A 23,555-nucleotide genomic window follows, 5' to 3' on the forward strand; every position below is an offset into this window, starting at 1 on the left:
GTGACTTATAGAGGCAAAAAAGCAAATCAGTGGAGGCTGAAGCAGGAGGATCACAAGTTCAAAGTCAGCCTCAAAAATTTAATGAGACTCTTAGTTCAGTGATAAAGCATCACTGAATTCAATCCCCAGTTCCAAAAATAAATAAACACATTTGAGCTCACAAACTCAGATACCTGGGAGACCAGACCACAGCCCATTATTTGGAGACCACCAAGCCACAAAATGAACCAGTTTGAATTTGGCCACAGTGCAAAGGTGTTCCTAGAATCCAATTCTCTTATAACATTCATTCCCCTGTTAAACTAGCATGTAGTCTGGACTTTGACCTACTTCTGGAGACAATGCAAATATTTCAGTACTCCCTTGAAAGATTTCAGCAGTCCCTTGAAATATTTCCTTGAGAAACATCTCCTGCCCTCTGACAAAAAGCCACTGACTGAAAGCTCCTGGAGGCAAAATTCTCCATGTCTTTGAGAACCCCAAGCCTGCCATGTTCACAAGCACCAGGAGGGCCTTACATTCTAAGGTAATGAGCTCAGGTGTTTCAACACATAGGGGGTGGGGGGAAGATATCCTGCTAAGCATGATTGTCTTCTGTCTTAATATCATCCTGACATCCTGAGGAGGATCTGTTTTCTTTCTTATAAGCCGGGCCCAAACTCGTCTTTAAAACAAACAAAATAATAATTGCAAGCTATTTTTTTCCCTTCCCCTGGTCAAGCTGACTAATGCATTGCATTGAAACTTTTTTTTTTGAGACTGGGTCTCACTGTGATGCCCAGACTGGCCCTAAACTCCTGGGCTCAAGCAATCCTCCCACCTTAACATCCCAAGTAGCTGGGACTACAGGTGTGCATCACTACACCCAGCCCAATACCCACCAAGCAAGGAGGGGATAATACAGTATTAACCATCATGTGACTGAAGAAATAAAATGTTGCTAAGAATCAAAAATTTCTGCACACCCCCTCTGTGACTTCACACCCTCTCCCTATCCACACACACTGGCAACTACCATCTCAAGTTTGATAACATTCCTGTGAATATATCTGTATTTTTATTACACATGTAAAACTATAAAACAGTATCACTGCACCTTATTGTTATTCTCTGTGGATTGCTTTCTCTACTCTACGTGATGTCTGTAAAATGGTCCAGGATTATGTATGTAGAAATTCCTCTGCTGCCTGAATCCACCGCTGACCCACATTGAATTTCAGCCATAGCTATACCGACAGTTCTGTGCCAGCTCAGATCGCCTTCCTAGGACCACCAATCAACTCAAGCATATGCTTTTCTTTTCCCTTTCTGCCCCAGCAGGACCACATGCATGGGTGCTCAGCCTGGAAACTCCATGCAATGAATGCTTGATTGCTGGTGAACAGGAGATGATGGGTCTCCAGCTTCCTATCATTCTTCAGATGGACTATTCTAGAGGAGCCTTGACATTTCTCAGGGGTCCCAGCAGAACTAATCCCTGGCTGCCCACAGCTGTGACCTTGAAAATTTATCCTAATATTTGTTTTTCCTACTTCCTTGCCTCACTCACTACCTGTTCTCTTCTGGTTCCTAGGGTCACCTCCCAAAATAAAACACCTCCATTTGGGTGCAGCTCCCTGCTTCTAGTCCTGCTGTTAGAAAAACCCAAACTAAGCAGAGTTCTAATTGATTTATTTTTTTATTTTATTATTTATTTTTGATACTGTGCACCTAACCCAGATGTACTCTTCCACTGAGTATATCCCCAAACCTTTTTATTTTTTTATTTTGAGACAGGGTCTCACTAAGTTGCTGAGGCTGTCCTCAAACTTGAGATCCTTCTGCTTCTGCCTTCTGAGTCACTGGGATTGTAGGCATGTTCTATCACATCCCACTTGATTCCTTTTTAATAGCTCTTATTCCATTTTTAATAATATGATTTCTTTTAAAAGACTATGCCCCTTATGATTGGAGTACCATTTAAAGATCATGTTTTAATTTAGAAACATGCACACACCTGCAATCTCAGCTACTCAGGAAACTGAGGGAGGAGGATCCCAAATTCAAGGCAAGTTCTGAGCATTTTAGTGGGATCCTGTCTCAAAATAAAATAAAAAAGGGACAGGGATATAGATCAATGGTAGAGTACTTGACTAGCATGTGCAAAGCTTTCGGTTCAATCCCCAGTACTTAGAATAAATAAGTAAATAAATATTTAAGGGCAGAGAAATTATCACCAAATGGTGAAATATAACACTGCAGGTGTACATGATGGTGACTCAGGAGAAGGAGGCAGGAGGATCACAAGTTTGAGGCCAGCCTCAGCAACTGAGCAAGACCATGTTTCTAAATAAAAAATGAAAAAGGCTGGGGATGTAACTCAGTGGTAGAGTGCTCCTGAGTTCAATCCCTGGTACCAGAAAAAAATAATAATAATAAGTAAAACACACACACACACACACACACATACATTCTAGGGCCTGACTGATCTGAGGGTAATTCATTCCCCAGACTAGGTATTGGTTCAATGATAACCATGTGATTCAACTTGGGTGAATGAGAGGTAAGGTAAACCTTTGCTTCAGTCTTCCAAGGTAGTTCTTTGAACTTTTCAGGAACTATCTCTCAACCTTATAGGAACTCCTTGCTATGGAAAATCAAAGAAGAAATAGTTGAAGGATTAATCAAAATGACAGAGCTGAGACCCAATGTACCTGTAATCCTAATGACATCAGTGAGCCACTGGATTCCAGAAACGTACAATCCATGCTGTCTGGACTTGCTGACATGAGCCAGTCAACTTCCTTCAACAGGAATCAGTGAGGAAGTTTTTTGTCTATTTCTTGTAGATGAAAGAATCCTAACTGTTCCACGCCCTCCTTAAGGGCTCCTCTTCCTTTCCATTACATCCTGATTCAATCCATATATGATATCTTTGGGGTTGTTATGGTTTAGATCTGAGGTGTCCCCACAAAGCTCCTATGTGAGTGGAGGAATGTTCAGAGATTAATTAATTAGATTGTGAGGGCTCAAACCTACTCAGTCCATCAGTTTGAATGGACAGACTTGGTGGTAACTGTTGGCAGATGGAGTGTGGCTAGAGGAGGTGGGTCATTGTGGGCCTGCCCTAAAAGGACTCATTTTCCCTGAGGCCCCTTCTTCCCTCTCTCTACTTTCTGGCTGCCATGAATGACATAGCGCTCCTCCACCATGCACTTCTGCCATGATGTCCTTCCCCACCTTGGGTCCACAGCAATGGAATCAGCCCACCATGGACTCAACCTCTATGGAACCATGAGCTGAAATAGACTTTCCCTCCTTTAAGTTGTTCTTGTCAGGTATTTTGATCACAGAATACAAAGCTGACTAAAACAGGTATAGCACCATTGGCCCCAAACTCCATCTTTCTCCTGAATGTCTTGATGCCAGTCAGCATGATCTAACGAAACCCCAAATCTGACATTTCCTTTGTCTCATGCACTACCAGCCCAGAGTATAAACCTGACCCCTTCAACAGGATAACTGTGGGACTGCCTATGAGTACATCCTACTTCCCATGTGCCAAGCACTTTATAAACTATAGCTCATTAAATTTTCACACCTACTTGTTCAGGTAGAAACTATGATTACCACCTCAACTGCCTGACTCCCAAATTCTCATTCTCAACCACTACTTCCCTTCTGGAAGCGCCAAAGTAGCAAGTGGAGACCTAATTACCAGATGGATTTAAAAAAAAAATCATTCAGTCTCATATCCATTACTTCAAAAGAACACCATTCGTTCCTAGAGATTAATAGCATGGGCATTTCAGAGATCCATTCCTAGTATGCATCTTGCTTTGCAGAAATCACAATACATACTAATGGGGAAAGGAATCAGTGTTGCCAAGCAGTATATCAGGACATCTTGTTTTAGCCTAGCTAGTTACAACTGACAAAGACTCTAAAAGCCCAAAATTCAAATCAGCTTTTAGGAGGATAAATAAGGTTCGTTATTTCGTGACTCTGTTACATAACCCCCTGCAGCCTGCTCTGCTCTTCCTTTACATTCAATCTATTCCTATGACTATTCCTCTGCTCTTAACCAGTGACCCTGAGGTTAGTGACCAAGACCCAAAGCCCCCTCTATTTTCCTGGCCCCTCAACATCCCCAGCACATGTTAAAATCTGCACAAGTACTCAAAGTATCTAGTCAATAGTCCCTCACTGTCCATGGGGGATCCATTCCAGACCCCCTATGGATGCCTCAACCCACACGTAGTACTGAGCCCTATAATTTAATGCCTTTCCATCTTAACTAAGCACTTATCACACACTATGCTAGTAATTTTTGCAGTTTGAGGTGCTTCAGTAAAACTAACAACGAATTCTTTCTTCTTCACAATTTCATGATAGATCTTAGCAATTTCAGCATACAATTTTTTTTTCTTGCCTTATTTAGTCAAGAATGTTCACCTTTTCATTTAAAGGAAGTATTTTACAGTTTCTCTCTGACATGTTCAAATCGTCAGCATTGCTAGTCTTGCACTTAGGGATTGTTATTAAGTGAAATATGGATTACTTGAACACAAGCACTATAATGCTGCATGTCTAGTGGGAAGTGAATGTGTTGGACAAAGGACTGATTCCCGCCCTGGAAGGTGGTGCAAGATTTCGTCACCCTGCTCAGAACTGTGCACAATTTTAAATTTATGCATCGTTTATTTCTGCAGCTTTGCAATTAGTATTTTCAAACTGCACTTGACTGCAGGTACCTGAAACTATGGAAGGTCTAATGGTCAATAAGGAGGGACCCCTGCCCATTACTACCCCGAGCACTTGGTGTTTAAAGTTTTGCCCTGTCCCCAGCTCTACAGTCACTTTGCATCAGAGAGATATGATTCTCTTTCCAAACCCAATTCTTTCTGGATCCTAAAAAGTCAAGGAGAAAGGCTTAGCATGGGACTAGGTTACCATCAACCCCTCTCTTGCTAATTTCCCCTTTTAACCAAAAGACAGGAGGCTTCATGCTGAGAACAGGCAAGCCTGCTAGCTGGGATATAATGACACTGTTTGGGTTTATTTATGGTTACCTTCCATGTACTTAGTGACACTGCTTTTCCATTATGATAGTGACACAAAGTCTCCTTTTCAAATACGTCCGTTGTAAAAAGTGAGTCAACTGTAGGGGAAAATAATATTAAGTGAAATATGAAATTGAGACAGCCATAGGATATGGCAAAATATGAGAGATGATTCCTTTATGAATGAAATTTGGGAAACATAGGCCTAGTCCGGTTCTCCCATTTTACAGATGGGGGAAAAGATTCAGAGATGGAGGTCCTTGTGATGGCAGAAGTAAGTGTGGAAATAAGAATGAGTCCTGTCATCACCTGGGACCCTCAATTTTACCAAATCCAGCATGCCCTGGACCTTTCCCAGGGCCAGAAACTGGTCTGCCAAAGGGGAGTGGGTTAACACCTGCTGATCTTATTGATAACAGAGTCAACTTTTACAGCCAGAGAAACAAAAGCCATTGTACAAGCATTTACATTTTTGCCCTATCACATGGAAAAAGCACCTGGGCTGACTAATTTCTTCCCATTGTTAAAACTAAAGATGTGCATTAGTCACTCACTCAGATGAGTAAAACTTTCACCAACTCTACCTCTGGGAAAGGTGTAGGGTGTTCCCTGTCCCCATGAGAGATGACCTAAAACCAAAGGTAATGCTGCAGTATTAGAAATAGGGCCCAACCACAGAATCAACAGGCAGCTTGTGTGTCAAGGGGAGAAATGGAGGAAGCGGGTGGTTTATGCTGACAGATCCTTTCAGCCTGACAGAGCAAGCACTACCATAGCTCCTTAAAAGACCTGAGAACCACCCCCTCAACCTCCTACATTCATTCATTCTTGTCTCAGGAGTCACAGAATTCCCTGTTACCAGCCTCCTCTGATTCCCCTGGCCCAGAAACCTTGATGAACAGGGTAGTTTCCAAACACTACCGTAAAAATAAAGTTGCCAGGTCTAGGACACAAGGTTGGATAGTGCTAGAGTTAAGGCCACACCCAGGGCAGCAAAGACCTTTGGCAGGTGGTACAGACAGCCCCACCAGGATCCCAGATGTCAAAGGGGCAGGATTAGAAGGACAGAAAGTAGCCCCCAGGGCCAAGGCAGGGCGGAGCCAGGTTACCAGGGTGGGAACAGCTGACATACCTCCCTTTACTGCAGGGCAAAAAACACAAAGTAGTCAGCATAGCCTCACCCTGGGCCTGGCTCAACACCAGAGAAGACCCCATGTCTCTCCAGCACCCCACTCTCCATCCCCCTCCAGAAACCCTGAAAAGAGAAGCAGGAGCTGCCCTCATGCATTAACATGAAGACTTATTTTTTTCCAAGAACAAGTGGGAGGTGTGGGGCCTCACAGCAGTAACACTGACACTAAGAACACAATAGCAGCAGCTGGTATTTACTGAGCAATTACTATGAGCCAGGCACAACTCCAAAAGCTTCAGATGCACATTCTCTTTTATACCTCAGCATTCTGTAAGGGAGAGCTATGTGTGTGTGCATCTGTGGGAGAGACACACACACATATACATAGACACACACACTCTATGTTGCCCAGGCTGGTCTTAAATTCACTCCGAGAGTTCAGGTGATCCTCTGGCTTTGGCCTCCCTTCAGTTTCACTCCTAAGACTACATGCCAGTCCACCAGTAACAGCATTATATTGGGCTGGGGTTGTGGCTCAGTGGTAGAGCACTCGCCCTAGCTTGCATGGAGCCCTGGGTTCGATCCTCAGCACCATCTAAAAATAAAATAAAGGTATTATGTCCACCTACAACTAAAAAAGAAAAAAAAAAAAAAAAAGAACAGTAGGGGTGGACTACCATTTAAAAAAAAAAAGAGAGAGAGTATTTTATTGTCACATTTTGCATACAGAAGATAGACTCCTGGAGGGAAGCAGTTTCATGGGGTCAGCCAGCTACAAGGGGGCAGAGCCTGAGACTCAGATCTAAGAGCAAATAAAACAGGACCAGGTTGTTATAATTAAACCTGCTTTCAGCAGACCCCATCTCTCCAAGGGGTATCCAGAAAGGGCAAAACCAGGAAAGTAATGGGAGGGAAGGACATTCCGAGAGACAAAGAGGAAGAATTAAAGAAAGGGTACATTCCAATCCCCAGCACTGGAAAAAAAGAAAAAAAAAAAAAAAAAAAAAAAAAGAAGAAGAAGAAGAAGAGAGAGGAGGAGGGTGAGCAAAGAAGGTATTTTGGTTTTGATTTTTGTTTTTGTAAAGGTCCATTAGCCAAACAAGCAAGAAGGAAAGTAGAGGAAAACATCAAGAATAGTTGGCATGCCTTCTACCCCTAAAGTCAGGTTGGCCAGAAGACCAGAAAAATGCCACTAGCCTAGGCTTCCTACCCATAGTCATTCAAACTTTTAAAATTACAAAAATTCAGGTGACCCTCTTCTTTTGAAAAGAGTCTTTCAGGTATAAGCCATCTTTGACTAATTTCTGAAAAGATTTCCAACCACCTCTCCCCTTCCTAATCAGGTCACATCTTCCTCCAGTCTGCAGGGGCCATCACAGGTCCAGCAATGGGGTGGAGGGTTAGGAAGAAAGGTAGGGGGTGGGCATAATGACCATTCATGGGGCACTTATGATCCTCAAGGTGCAAATGCTGAATTGGGACTGTATCGTGTAATCTCCAACAACACCAGGAGGGGAAATAATGAATCTCAAAGAGATCAAGCCAACTTCCCCAAGGCTCCCAGCTAGAAAGTGGTGGGTCTATGTGACCCATATGCCTAAGCACTCAGGAAGAGGCTCAATCTGTATCCACAAATGTTCTCCTTCCATCTCCTTTGCCTCAAATACAGCTGAGACAGGATAATTTCAAGGATCTAGTAAGCTGAAGACTACTAGGAAATGGTACCTCTAAATGACCAAAATCATGAGAAACTCAGGGCTGCATATAATTTTCAGACTTTTTTAAAAATATTTTTTAGATGTTGATAGACCTTTATTTTATTCTTTTTTTTTTTTTTTTTTTTAATATGTGGTGCTGAGAATCAAAACCAGTGCCTCACACATGCCAGGCAAGCACTCTACCACTGAGCCACAAACCCAGCCCTAATTTTCATACTTCTACAAGTTCCAGGCACCTAAGAGTGAACCATTCTGTTAGGGGCACTTTTGAAACATGTTTAAACTGCAGATGGAGCTCAGTAACTAAAAACTAAATGAGTTTCAAGCTGGACTAACCCTGAGACAAGGTAACGATAGTTACAGCATAATAACAGACCCTGGCAGTCCCTATAAAAGTTGGTCCTAAAAACTCTGCAACAACCCTGCCTGTTCCATGGTTGACCAGAACATAATCCTGGACCAAAGGAGACTTCCAAACCATAATGAGACTCAAATAAGACCTTAAATTTTAATGCTGGCAAAGCTCAGCAATAACTCAAGGGCGAATCTTGTTACAACCATCAGTATGATCAAAATGATTTCATAAGACCCTTCCAGTCCACAATCTTTATTTTTCCTGAGAAAGTGCATTTCCCTCTTTCCCATTCCAATCAAAAGTCGGCTATAAACAAAACTCCCTGGAAGTAGAAAAAGACTTGCCGAAATTCTTCACAAAACATAGTACTCTTTATTTAAATGTTTTTCTATATTCTTGTAATTTTTTGCAAAGTTAAGAATTTACAAATGCAGGCAGGCACAGTAGTGCATCCCTGTAATCCCAGTGGTTCAGGAGACTCAGGCAGGAGGATTCCAAGTTTGAGATCAGCCTCAGCAACTTAGCAAGGTCCTAATCAACTAGGCAAGACCCTGTCTCAAAATTTTTAAAAATAAATTAAAATTAAAATTAAAATTAAATAAAAAGGGACGGGGATATGGGTCACTGGTTAAGTGCCCCTGCATTCAATCCCCAGTACAAAAAAAAAAAAAAATCACAAATGTGATTTTTAATTTTTAATGTCCAAAAAGACATTTTCAAAAGTGAATTTTTTTTTTTTTTACTTTTACAGTCTGCAATTTGATTCATTGTACACAAATGGGGTACAACTTTTTGTTTCTATGGTTGTACATAATGTAGATTCACATCATTAATGTAATCATACAAGTCCATAGGGTAATGATGTCTGTCTCATTCCATCATGTTGCATATCCCTCTCCCCCCCTCATTTCCCTCTACACAATCCAAAGTTCCTCCATTCTTCTCTCACCGCCCCCCCCCCCACCATTATCCACTTATCAGAGAAAACATTCGGCCTTTGGTTTTTTTGGGATTAGCTTATTTCACTTAGCATGATATTCTCCAATTTCATCCATTAACCTGCAAATGCCATAATTTTATTCTTCTTTATGTCTGAATTAATATTCCATTTTGTATATATACCAGTTTCTTTATTCATTCATCCACTGAAGAGCATCTAGGTTGGTTCCACTATCTAGCTATTGTGAATTGAGCTTCTATGAACATTGATGTGGCTGCGTCACTGTAGTATGCTAATTTTAAGTCCTTTGGATATAAACTGAGGAGTGAGATAACTGGGTCAAATGGTGGGTCCATTCCAAGTTTTCTGAGGAATCTCCATACTGCTTTCCAGAGTAGCTGCACCAATTTGCAACTCCACCAACAACGTATGAGTGTGCCTTTTTCCCCACATCCACGCCAACACTTATTATTGCTTGTGTTCTTGATAATAGCCATTCTAATTGGAGTAAGATGAAATCTTAGAGTGGTTTTAATTTGCATTTCTCTAATTACTAGAGATGTTGAACACTCAAAAGTGAATTTTAAAAGCATTCTGAGCTGACGGCTTTTCTTAGGAAAAGCAGTAGGACAGAAGATTAAAATCTCAGAGGATTGAGTAACAGCCAGACACAAACTCACTAACCAAAATGGGTGTGCCTCAGTTTACTCACCTATATAACGGGGATTACAATAATAACTGCACCTCAGAGTTGCAATGGAGTTTCCTTTAGTTATTATTGAGAAGTGTTTCATCACAATGCCTGATATTTGGTAGGTACTCAATATATGTGCACTATTTCTTTTTTTTTTTTTTTTGGGGGGGGGGGGTGGGTACTGGGGATTGAACCCAGGGGCACTTAACCAGTGAGCCACATCCACAGCCCTTTTTTGAATTTTAAAGGCAGGGCCTCACTGAGTTGCTTAGGGCCTTGATAAGTTACTGAGGTTGGCTTTGAACATGCAAATCTTCCTACCTCAGCCTCCCAAGCAGCTGGGATTATGGGCATGCACCACAGTGCCTGGCATGTGCACTGCTTCTATTAGATACTATTCCTACATTATTGTGACTCTCAATGTCTTCCTCTTAAACTCCTTTACTGAGCTTCACAAGGCAACTTGGAGAAGGCCTTGTTCTCTAACAGGTGAAGCAAGTCATAGATGTTCAGGGAATGAATATGAAGTGCTGAGTTCTTTAAGTTCAGTATTACAGTTCAAAACTTGAGGTGTTCTATAGGGATACCAGACCCAGTTGTCCACCACACATTATTTTCACCTCACTACAGGCTGCAAAGGCCCACTGTTTTGCATTTTCTGAAAACAAACATATTGCAAACAAGTCAATGTTCAGACTTGTTATTCAACCCATTATAATGGAAACTTCGTTTATTCAATAAGTTATTTATTAAATTCCTACTAAGTGCCAAGCTCAGAGTGACAGGAGTGAGCAAGAGACACAGCCCCAGCGCCGCCCCCCCCCAGCCCCCTCAAAAAGCAATGATCCACAGAAAAAATAAGACAGGCAGATTAGGAGACCAATCAGGCTTTGAAAGAAGGCTGTGGATATCCAGGAGGGGGCCTCTGTTTCTACCTGCCTCCAACTCAGCCTCCAATTCTACTGGGCTTCCAACTCCAGAGCAACTCCCCCTGGATGTCAAACAAGAGAGCCAAGCAAATGGGACAGATGATATGGCTGAGAGAGGTAGATCTGCGGGAAGTGGAATGTGACACCTGGATGCTTCCTGTAAAATGCACCCTGACAGAGGCACCCCCTGGTGCCAGCTCGCAGCCTCCTTCAGTGGAGAAGAGGAATGTGACCGCACAGGTGCTTCAAGTCAAGCTCTGCCAAGGCTCCTTCACTCAGAACGCATGCTGAGTGTTCTGCCCCTGGGTTTCCAGAAGCTCCACTGAAGGGCCTCCTGTCCCACCAGCAGCACATCCCCGTCTTCCAATGCACACCTCTGCCTCTTCTGTAAAGGAATCTTGTCAACAAAACCCAAAACTCTGTTCAATTAACAGAACTGCAAAGTCACAAAGGGCTCTTAGTCTCTCAGCCCCTGAGGTCCCCTGGGAGACAGGGCCTTTCCACCCTTACCCTTCCCTGGTTGCTTGACCACCAAGGAGACATTTGTTTTGTTCTTGGGCAAGAAGCTCCAGGCCCAGTCTGTGCCTCACAGGCTGCAGAATGCCAAATCATTGTTGTTTCCCTGGAATCTGATAAGTCACTCCAGGGAGGTGCGGGAAGTAAGGGTGATTCACCGAAGTGCAGTACCAGCATTGTAAGAACTGGACTGTTTTCTTGAGGGGGCGTGGGGATCACAGAGGAGATCAAGGAAATTGATTTTAGGTTCAGAAACCCCTCCCAACCCAGACACCACGGAAGCCTGCCTCTCCTCAGTCCCACCCAGCAGAAGGTGGAAAGTAACACTGTTTCTGTCTCTCCAAGGAAAGCTGACTGCTGTTAGCCTCTTTTCATCTTCAAATCTGAATTTATGTGCCACAGCAAATTTACATAGTCCCCACCACAAATCCCCACCCGTTTCCCTATATAGTGTGAATGCCAAAATTCCATCCTGTGTTCCAAATAATTCCAACCTCATTGGTTGCCTTTCTATCTGAAAGGAAATTCCAGAAAAGTTGTCTGGCATGGCAAAAGCTGACCGGCCTTATGAAAATACCCAGAAAGGTGACCCATTTAGTCAAAAGGGCTTTCAGATCTCCATGAGAAAAAGAATTCATGCCAGCATAAAGAGCCTTCAGAGAGGGAGAACAGGAGTGTTGTGTTAAGGCCCAGACCTTTCAACAAGCCAGCCCCGGGCTACAGGGGAGGCTGAGCACTGAATGGGATAGGACATAGAACCAGCTTCTCTTTCAGGAGAGAAGCCCTCAGGGGACATCAGCTCAGCTCTGGAGCAGGGCAGTCTTGCAGCCTCACAGCTTCCCAGTGTGGTACACAGCAGGGGGCCTGCCCAAGAGGCTGCCTGGAGATAAGTGGAAAGCCACTTGCTTACAGTGAAAGCAGGCTGCCCACAGGACAGGGCTGCCAGATTGATCACCAGGTGCCAGGCCTGGAAAGAAAAGCACCTCAGCTCACCAGCAAACAACCCAGCATGCCCTCCCACCAGTTAATGTTTAAGGCTACAGAGGAAGGGATGTGGGTGTGGTCATTTCTGACAGAGCACATGTGGGCCAATGTCCACTGTCACCCAGGACGTCCTGGCATAGCTGGCTCTCGACAACCCCTCCCCCCACACACATACCCACAAGCACACCTGCCCTGTGAGCCCTGTAGGATGCAGGAGGAGGAATTCCAAGGGGCCTCTCCTTCCTCACCTCTGGCTTCCAGGCCCTGCCCAGCCCCCTCAAAGCAACCTTTAGCTGGTCCCTGCTGCCCAGACCTGCAGTGACATCACTGCCTCTGGGAACCAAACAAAGGCAGGAAAAGAACTAGAGAAATGTCTCCAGAGAGGGCAGGAAAGGACCCAGTCAAAACTCCCAGGTAAATGGGCCCAAGAAAGTTTTGTCTTATAGAAGGAAATTTCAATGTCAGTAATCAAGCACAAATGAGTAAAGTTTGGAGCAAAACAAAACAAGAAATGAACCAAACGAACAAATCAGAAGCAGAACAAAACAGTCTCTCCAACATCCTCTCACTACATTATCTACCTTTACTTCACAAAGTGCTGAACCCAACTCTCAACAAGAAAATACATTACAGCATGATGCAGGCAGGTATGATGCCTGACCTGTGGGGCAAGGCAAGCTGGAGCCTTGGTTTTCTCATCTGAAAAATGGGAATATATGAAGCTACTAGCTCTACGGCGCTCATATGATGATTAGTAACAAAAGTCACTCAGGGCAATGCTCAGCAGAAAGTAGATGTTCAAAAATATTAGATATTGCCAGGCATGGTGGCTCACACCGCAATCTGAGAAAAGGATCACACGTTTGAGGCCAACCTCAGAAACTTAGTGAGACCTTGTCTCAAAATAAAAAATAAAAAGGGCTGGGGGAGATAGCTCAGTTGGTAGAGTGCTTGCCTTGCAAGCCCAGGGCCCTGGGTTCGATCCCCAGCACCAAAAAAAAAAAAAAAAAAAAAAAAGGGCTGGGAGTATAGATCAGTGGTAAAGCACACCTGGGTTCGATCCCTAGGACCCCCACAAAAGTCAGCTGGGCATCTAAAGAAAAAAAAAATCCATGATCACTTCAAAGTTCCTGAATAAGAAAGTACTGTTGTTTATTACACAATAACTTAAGACTATTAAGTGATCACTGAGAACATTTAATGAATAACTAGATTTACAACAGTAATATAAGATGGCTTCTAGTAGAATGTCATGAAAGGCAATTGGAATCACTATAATAGCAGGAAATAGCTCCCATTTAGATTGAAATGGTTTGTTCCATTGGATCTATTCAAACTTATTGGGGGAAGGAGCTATAACTACAGATCAAATTCCTAAGGATAATCAAAGATGAAAATCAAATGCAGAAAAATATAAGAGAGGAGGAAAACAGAGCCTGCCACAATAATGGCACACACCTATAATCCCAGCCCCTCAGGAGGCTGAGGCAGGAGAATCTATCTTGCAACTTAGCAAGACTCTATCTAGAAAAAAAAAAAAAAAAAAAAATTTAAATGGCTGAGGAAGATAGATAAATGGATGGATGGATGGATGGATGGATGGATGGATAGGAGGGCAGGCAGGCAGATAGGCAGCATCAAGAAAAACTTAAGGGCTGGGGGTGTGGCCCTAGATTGGATCCCCAGCACTGCAAAAGCAAAAAAACAAACAAACAAAAACTAAATACATTAAGTACAGAAACACAGGCCCTCAGGGGCATGCTAAGATCACACAACATAATTCATTAGAACCAGGAAAACAAGATCTTATACTTGGATTATTTCTCTAAAAGGAAACTAAGGGGCTGGGGATATAGCTCAGTTGGTAGAGTGCTTGCCTTACAAGCACAAGGCTCTGGGTTCAATCCCCAGCACTGCGCAAAAAAAAAAAAAAAAAAAAAGGAAACTAAGCTTTGACAAATACTTAACATACAGACTGATTGATAGTGGAAAACATATATAGCTTATAAACGTACACATAGGGAAAGGGGGCGCATTTAAAACTTTTCACTGATAAGAAACATACGAACAGTTGGGAGACCCTAGATTAGATTATTCATTCCAGTTGGGTTCACCCATTCTGCCCTAAGACCCACTTGGCATCCTTCAGCCTCAGAAAGTCTGCTGTGGACCAGCCCTGTCTACCTGCCCACTGCCTCTCTGATTCAAGTACTGTGACCTTCAACCTGATAAATTCTTCTATACTCACCTGTCTGCCTCTTTACATGCCTAATTCTAGCTAAGCTTTAGTTCTCTCAGCTTAAAAGCTGCTTCCTCCATGGAGCCTTCCAGATTACCCACTCCAGCCTGGGAGCAGGTATTCCTCTTTTTGAGAGGGCTTGCGTCTATATCCCACAGCATGGTCCAGAGACTGCAGCATTTGGGAGAATCTCAGTCCTTATGTACTCAAATCAGACCTACATTTTTAACAGTTTCAGGTGATGTGTACATGCCTGGAGGTTTGAGAAGATCTCTTCCATAAGATACTCTCTGGCTACCTGTCTCTTCTCCCCACTGAACAGTGCATGAGGCAGGCAGGGGACATACTTCTCTTTATTCTGGTGGTCCTAACACCTAGAACTGGGCTTGGTTCAGAGTTGGTCTTTCATTTATTTGGCAAATGAGGAAAGGATTAAAAAAAAAGTTCTTAGGAGGCATCTTCATCAGAAGTCCCAAGCTGGGTGATGGGGAAGGAGAGTGAACATAGCAGATGACAGCAGCAGGACTCCAAAAACATCAGGACCAGGCCAGAAAACAGATGGAAGACAAGACAAAGTCCTGGACTTGGGTTCAAAAACAACATTAACAATGACAATGCCAGCACTGTACTAAAACTTAACCTAGGGCTGGGGATATAGCTCAGTTAACTGGTAAAGTGCTTGCCTTGCATGCATAAGGCCCTGGGTTCAGTCCCCAGCACCAAAAAAAAAAAAAAAAAAACTTAACCAAATCAAATATAATGCTCTCAGCAATGAAGATTAAAAACTATGACTCTTCCATTTTTACAGATGGGAACACAGGTTCAGAAAGGTTAAGACAGTGGACCACAGAAGCTCAGCTGTTGGGGGAAACTTCCAGGCAGATTCCAGGCCTTCTAGCTTCAGGTCCATCCTGTGAATTATTGGGCTCTATCTAGTACAGCCTAGTATGCACTGACCTGTTGTCTGTATATAAAGTAGGATGTCTAGGACCCTGGCCCTTGAGCAGGGAAAGGCCTTAAAGTTCCAGGCTTTGAGCATCTGATGCCCTAAGAAAGAAGGAAGTCATCTCAACTAAACCAGCAGTCCACTCTGTAACGCTGCATTATAGCACAGAAACAGGACCCGTGGGTGGAGTGCTCAGGAAAGTAACTTGGCTCCCAATCAAAGCCCTCCTTCCACACAGACTCTCCAAGAACGAAGGCGGCTGCTGACTGGCACGCTGGCTCTGCCGTTGCTAGAGGAGCTCCACAGAGGCCCAACCACCATCTGGAAGTGATTTGGCCCAGAGATTCCTGAACCGGGTGGGAGGTTGGAATGACCAGCCGCCTAGAGCTCCCGTCCAGCTCAGAAACAAAGCTGGTGTGAATGGGCCCAGGAGGCAGCCATAACACACCAGGGGTCATCCCCTTCCAAGAAGGAGTACCCTCTAGGCAATTCATAACTCTGTTTTTGCAAGTAGGATCAACATTAGCCGATCAAGCTTGTCTCCCCAGAGTAGTGCCGACTTTAAATGCCCATTCAATATGCAAACCCCTCCAGCAGGGCTGTTGAGGGTATTATTGATGGTACCCGATTTAGTTAGCAAGGACTTACATAGCAGTTATTATGTGCCCTGACTATTCAAAGAACTTTTAAAAATATTAACTTGTTTAATCTTTGCAACCTTTTACGGAGATAGCTATTATCCCCATTTTGTCGATAAGAAAACCAAGGCATGTAAGTTTCTTAATAGCCAGTTAAGCAGCAAGTGAGATTTGAACCAAGACTTCCTGCTGTTAACCCTACACAGCCTGCACAGCACACTAATGTGCTACCTTGTTGCAAGTGGCCCAGAACTTGTTAAATTTGACAAAGTGTGCTACTCTGTTACTTTTAAAGCACACTCTGAGATCATAACCCTTTAGAAAAGAGCAAAACTTAAGAGTAATTTGTACATTAGTTTGACAGTGATAGGACAAAAGGAAGGAAAAGAAACTGAAGTGGTGCCCCACCACCCTGAAAAAAACTGCCCAGTGACCAAAGTCTTGGGAACACACACCACCTGCTACAGCACTAGCTTGGTACAGGTAACTAAGTAAACATTAGGGTTGGTCCATATTCTCAGAAAAGGAAAGAATTCCTTTCTTTAAAGGACCAAACCTGTCAGATGTTGTGGTACATGCCAGTAAGCCCAGAGGCTGAAGCGGTAGGACTGCAAGTTCAAGGCCAGCCTCAGCAACTTAGAGAGGCCCTGACTTAAAAATAAAAGGCATTTGCTGGTAAATTGATGAAGCTGGAAAATATCATGCTAAGTGAAACAGGCCAAACCCAAAAAACCAAAGGCCCCATGTTTTCTCTGATAAGTGCAGGACAATAAATAACAAAGGAGGGAGGGTGGGTGGGGGGAGAGAGAAAAATGAAGGAACTTTGGATCTCATAGAGGAAAAAGGGGTAGGAGGGGGTGGGGGTGGAAAAACAATGAAACAGACAGTATTACCCTATATATATGTATGATTACATGAATGGTGTGAATCTACATTGTGTACAACCATAGAAATGAAAAGTCGTACCCCATTTGTGCACAATGAATCAAAATGTGTCTGTAAAAATAAAAAATATTTTATTTAAAAAAATAAAAAAATAAAAGGGGCTGGGAATGTAGCTCAGTGGTACAGTACCCAAAACCACAAAAACTAATTAATTATGAATCAATTAAGGAGCCAAACCACAACACACTTCCCAAACTTCTAGGCAGTCTCAATCGATCCAGGAGACCCCTTTTCCTCCAAGTTGCCTGGGCTGTCTAGTCAGAAAGTTTTTTGGAAAAACAAGTAAATGAAATTGCCAGCTCCTGGCAAACAACTGGAACTAAATATGCTGAGGCCTCACTATGAACTGCCCAGGATGCAAGAAACTAAAGAAGGGAGGGGGGAAGTGCTGGGGAGTGATATTGGCCAAATTTTATTGTCATAGTGTATATTATGTGCATGTATAGATATGTAACAACAAATTCCAACAGTATGTACAACTATAATGCATCAATTTTTAAAATGTAGAGGGGGGAAAAAAGAAATTGAAGAGACTATTCAACTTTGGGATGGTGCCTAGGGTGTACCTACCTTTCAACAAACCACAATGTGAGTAAATAGCCACGGTTGTCTTTCGGTGAGTACTAGGCAAAAAAGCCACAGTCCTCTGGCAGCTGCCTGACCATCTAATGTCTCACAGCTGGGCACATGTACACCATACTGATTGTTCCCACAATGCATATGGTTGGGAGCACACAAAACCTGATATTCCCTCAATAATACCTTCCCTGATTATGGAGTAAAACATGATCTACTGAGATGCAGGAAATCTCAACAACAAATTATCACCAGTGGAGACAGACTGGCCATCCATCAGAGGATTCAACCTCAACACAAAGAGCAAAGCAGGTCCACTCACCTACTGTCATGAGAGGACATTCAACTTCTGGGACCCTCATCATAGTCCAGAAGGTAATTCTGTCACTCCTCCAAGGCCCTGACATCCCTGTTTTGTCAAGGCTAGAGAGGTTTAAGTGTGGGTATCCAGCTGCCACCATAATGCCCCAGACCTGCAAACCCTGATATTACACTGGTGGGGAAAGGAGCTGTAGTTTACTCTTCTCTGACATTGGAAAGAATCAGTTAAGGCTCAAATTCAACAGTTTTGCAGATCTGAGTTCTAGTCACTATTCACCTCCTAGTTGAGTCACCACAAGTTACTTCACTCCTGTTTCCCATCTTTAAATAAGAAAATAATATTAATAACAACCATGCAATAATAATAGCAACCATTTTCTACATACCTACCACATGGCAAGCAGGACAGAGCCAAGCCCTTTACCCTCCCAGTGACTGGCAGATCACTAGCTGAAAGAGCAATATTTGCTATCAGTCAATTATTCTCAGGGGTAGTCAATGCAAATGGTCAACAGAACACACTGAACACCTAGTGGGTGCCCCCAAATGGAGCTATTGTCACTGTCTGAACAAGGTAACATAAAAGCAAGAAGTGAAAGAATGAACTGAACTCCAAGCAGGAGGTAACACCACCACCCCCAGCCTACCCCCAGCTTTGAAAGGGCCATTACCCACAACAGCCCCAGGACCAGAGGGATGAGGCCTCAGGCTTTACCCCCCACAGCAGTCCTAGCACCTGGCAAGATTTCCTCTGGTTTCCAGAGGCTGGAAAACCTGTTTGCTGTGAGAGAGCTTTCTGGAGAGCAACAAACAAGGCTGGAGTCATAAATGTGGTCACACCCTTTGACCCAGGAATGTCACTTCGGGGAATATGATCCAAGAAATAATTAAAAAGGAAAAATAAAACAATGTAACTTGTGGTGGGAAGAAGTCTACATAAGAAAGAAGACACAGGGCTGGAGTTGCGGCTCAATGGGAAAGAACTTGCCTGGCATGTGTGAGGCCCTGAGTTTGATCCTCAGCACCACATATAAATAAATAAATAAATAAATAAATAAATAAATAAATAAATAAAATAAAAGATCTATTGACAACTAATATTTTAAAAAAGAAGAAGAAGAAGAAGAAGAAGAAGCAGCAGCTGCTACCCACAGCTAACAGGCCCACCTCAGAGGGAGGGAAGCCTCCAGGAATTTAGAACACAGAGGTCTAAGGCCTGAGTGGGTTTAGGAATGAAAATCAGAAGGACAAAGCAGAAAAATGTAAGGGACCAAAGTCTAGAATGACATCCACAAGCCACACTGGAAGCAGCTGCTGCCTGTATAAACAGTTGGTAAATTAAGCAGTACAGGATATTCTGGTGCTGCTTTTTTTTTTTTTTTTTTTTTTAAAGAGATTTTATGTCATGTTTGGATACTCCTGGTTTACTTTAAGTTTCTTTGTTCAGTTAATTAAATAAATACATTTTTTTAAAACAAAGAATGGATTCAAGTTGAGATCAGCCAACTTGAATCAGCTTTGAGATTCCTTGGAGGAAAGGTGGGTTATTGAAAAGGAAAGAATTCTAGAATCCAGAGGGATTTTTCCTCCCCAATTCAAGAGATGGCCTCCCCAAAAGAAGACAAAAGCACCCCACACAGCTGCCTTCTGTAGAGAAGCCATCCTTGGGAGGAGAGACAAGCTAGGAGGCCGGCTGGGTAGTAGCAGCTGCCTGGGTCCAGGAAGTAGGAAGCAGCCCTACCTGCCAGGACAGGTGTGGGGGAAGGAAGGGCAAGCTGGGAGGCGGCTCAGCCTACAGGGAACCCCTTTTTCACTGAAGAAAGTCCCAGCAGCCACACCTACCTCCCTTTCTTTCCCTCAATGGAGTCACTGTAATGGCCTAGGTTTCCTCATAAAGAGACCCCAGACCCAGGTCAGTTCCTCCCTGGTAAGATACACACATACAATGTACACGCATTCTCTGCAGGCGTATGTAAGTATCCATGCTGTGCACACACAAAATCATCCTCTCTGTGCTCATATTCTCTGTACTCACAAACGTTACACACATGCTGTGTGTATACATACATTCCCTGTACACACATGTGAACACACACACATACACACCTCCTCAGCAGTCCTGTGACCCTCTTGGAAGTACCCAACTACCCCAGGCCATAAAGGAGACCTCATTCTTGCTCCCCAGTCCAGCAGAATAACAGACACCACTTCCTTCCCTGTCTCATTAAGACCCTGGTAGAAGACGCTGGTAGGGAAAGAAAAACAATGCCTCCTTCCAACTGTCACCCACTTCCTTTAATTCTCAGATGGGCCCTACTTGCTTGACCTTGGGCAAGTCAATTAACCCTCTGAACCCCATCATCCGTAAAATGGGTCCACACCTCAGTTCATTGGGTGTATAAGGACTGGAGTAACTTAGAGGGCTGTAGACACACAGCCAGCACTAGCTGGGACTTCTTCAAGACAAGCTGTTACTATTCCATCCATCCCTAAATTATCTCAACCTGAGGAGACCCGCCACAGTTGATTTGGGAGCAGAAGGAGTAAGAAGGACACACCCCCCTCGGTTCCCTTACAAGCTCTAGGCCCACACCCATTCTGGCAACAGCGGACGAGGGTACCAGGTTCTTTTCTCCACCTAGGCGGGGAGGTCCCAAACGTAGAGTCCCTCCCCGGGTCTCCCCGCCCAGGCTCCAGGCCAACGCCCATTAGGTGGCCACTGACCGCACCAACCTGGGCGCAGAAGACAAGAGCTCCCCAGAACTTCGGATTCTAGCGTCCCTCGCCCCCGAGGACCGCAGACAAGGGTTTCCAGTTCCTATCTCTCCCAAGGACGCTGCAGGCACAGAGAAATCTCCACCTGCGACCCCAACTCTTAACACTCAAACCACAGCCAGCTCCCAGGAACACTGCTGGGGCGCACGGCGGGGAGCAATCACGCAAGGTCCCAGTCCAGGAATAGCACCAGGGAGGTGGTCTAGGTCCCTACGTCCCCACACCCAAGTACGATTTCCCCTTGTCTCCGCGCCCACACCCAGCCCCGGCGGTGGATCGTGGTGGGGGCATGCTTTGGGGAGCCCTCGCCTTTCACAGGGGATGCACGCGCTGGGACTGGACTGTACACCTTCCGGCGCCTGGGCCCCACCAGAGTACTCACCGATGGACACGAGCTTGATGCTCTCACGGTCCAGAAACTCCAGCGCCACGGACACGTTCTCGAGCTGCATCTGGCGGAAGGTGGGCCGCTGATGGTACTTGCGGTACATGCGCTTCTGGCTGAGCACCTCGAGCAGCGCGATTAGCCGCAACCCGTCGCTCAGGTCTGTCTGCAGGTTCCCGATGCGTTTGTTCACGCACTTGAGGTGCTCATTGCACCAGCGTGTGAACGTGTTCTGCTGGATTTTCTTCCACGGCGCGTCCTCCGCCAGGTCCTTCTCGGTCACCGGCATCCTGGCGGCGGGGAAAACGCAAAGCGCAACGAGCTGCTGGGGACTGACGTCGGAAGGTCCAAGGGCCAGGGGAGCAAGAATAGAAGCGGAGCGGGAGCGGGGTTCGAACTCGCTGCTACCGTAGCCGTGGCCGGAGCTGCTCTGTGGTCGCTCGCCTCCAAGAGCGCCAGGCGCCTGGCCCTGCGCCTGCGCGCTGAGCCGCTCCGCCCTCAAAGCGCCGCCCCGGCCCGGCCCTTTAGGGGCCTACGGGGGAGCTCCGGGCCACGCTCGCCCCCTACCGCCTGAAGCAGGCATTGCTCCCCGCTGTCTCCAAGGTGTCCCGCCGCTCTATTCCCACCATTCTGGCAGGATGTCACTACTTAAAGGAGAAAGTCTCTGGCCAAGCCCATAGTCACGCGAAGCAGGTTAGCGAGCCAGAATCGGCAGGGACCGTGAAGTGGGGAGAGGCGCGCGGCGAGGGCATTCAATAAGGGTTTTTGTTAAGCTCCTGCCGTGTGCCAGGCCTGCAGAGCAGCAGCAAATAAGACAAATTTGCCATTTGCCTTATTTGTCTTCCATAACCTCAAGGAGTTCAGAGGCTAATGTTCAGCTGTCACAAATAGCTTACTAGTAGTATGAACCATAATGTTTGCCATGAACATTAGTTGCCTATTGCTGATGTAACAAATAATAAAAGCTTAGTGTTAAAAAACACAAATTTCTTATCATGAAGTTCTGTAGATTTCCTACACGGGTTTCACTGAGCTAAAAGCAAGGTATTGGCAAGATGCATTCCTTTCTGGAGTCTCTGGGGGGAAATATCTTTTCTTGCCTTTTCTAGCTTCTGGAAGCTGCCTGCATGCCTTGACCTATGACCCTTCCCTTCATCATCTTCAAAGCCTACCGAGTCAGAGCTTGGAGTGGTGGTGAGTGCTTGTAAACCCCAGCAACTGAGGGAGGCTGAGGCAGGAGGGTCACACATTCTGGGCCAGCTTGGTCAACTTAGCAAGACCCTGTCTCAAAAATTAAAAATAAAAAGGACTGGGAATGAAGTTCAGTGGAAGAGTGCCCTTGGGATCAATCCCCAGTACCACCAAAAAAAGTAAAAAAAAAAAAGAAAGAAAGAAAGAAATAGAAAAAGAAATAAGTCAAGCAGAGTCTCTTACTGTCATCTCTCTGGTTCTCCATCACAACATCTTCTTATAATTCCTTGATCCCCCTATTTTAAAATCAACTGATTAGAAACCTTAATCTCATTTGAAGCTTTCATCTCTTTTGCCATGTAAAGTAGCAGTCATAGGTTCTGAGAATCAGGATGCGAACATCTTTGGGAGCTATTACTCTGTCTACACCATACATCAAGCACCTACTAAATACTTACCCAGGTTCCAAGGTAAGTGCTGTATACAGTCAGCTCTCTGCTATTAGGAGCCTGAATAATTTTAAAAGTGATAGCTGGGGTTGGGGTTGTGGCTCAGTGGTAGCATAGCATATGTGAGACACTGGGTAAAATTCTCAGCACTGCATATAAATAAATGAATAAAAATAAAAGTCTACCAAAACTGCCAAGGATATCAATATCCAAAAAATATTTTTTAAAAAGAGTAATAGTTGATTTTTTGAGCACTTACTGTGTACCTGCGCTACGCAATTTTCTTGCTGTGGGGACCTGTTTGACAAGAGTTACTTGAAAGGTTAAGTGACTTGCCTAGGCCACTATAGCACAATCAGAATTTGAAACCAGGTCTATGAAAAAGGCCCAGGGTGTCTTGGAACCAAAGAAGGGGCACCTAACCCAGCTTTCGGGGAGAGGTTCAAGACAGGTAGGCTTCCGGAGGAAGAGGGGTTGAGCAAAATGCAGGGCAAGGCTTTCCAGACCTGAGGGTTGCTCAGGTAAGGCCATTGATTTGTGGGTACAGTATAAACATTCTGTCATTTGCATACAACACTGAAGTGCTTTTTTTCTTTCCTGTGAGTGCAGGGAGGGTAGTGAGGAATGAACCCAGGGTGCTTTACCTCTAACTCAGTGGAACAGCAATGGCAAGTCCCCCCTACTTTTTTTTTTTTTTTTTTTTTTTTGAGACTGGGGCTCACTCAATTGCCCAGGCTGGCCTTGAACCTGAGATTCTCCTGCCATAGCCTGCAGAGTCAC

General features: G+C 44.4%; 1 protein-coding gene across 6 annotated transcripts in view; it reads right to left on the minus strand.

The window, feature by feature from the left end:
• FLNB (filamin B) overlaps positions 1-21,619 on the minus strand; it is a 144,561-nt gene extending 122,942 nt beyond the window's left edge. For 3 of the 6 annotated variants that reach the window (XM_079116388.1, XM_079116387.1, XM_079116386.1), the window contains exon 1: positions 21,133-21,618. In XM_079116388.1, the coding sequence (XP_078972514.1) occupies positions 21,133-21,424 (292 nt within the window). In that variant the 5' untranslated portion in view covers positions 21,425-21,618. Of the gene's footprint in view, positions 1-21,132 lie in introns of all 6 variants that reach the window. The other 3 variants (XM_079116385.1, XM_079116384.1, XM_079116389.1) reach the window with 2 other exon arrangements.
• Positions 21,620-23,555: the final 1,936 nt, after the last annotated feature.

This window comes from Sciurus vulgaris (assembly GCF_902686455.1).
Source record: "Sciurus vulgaris genome assembly, chromosome: 16".
NCBI lineage: Eukaryota > Metazoa > Chordata > Mammalia > Rodentia > Sciuridae > Sciurus > Sciurus vulgaris.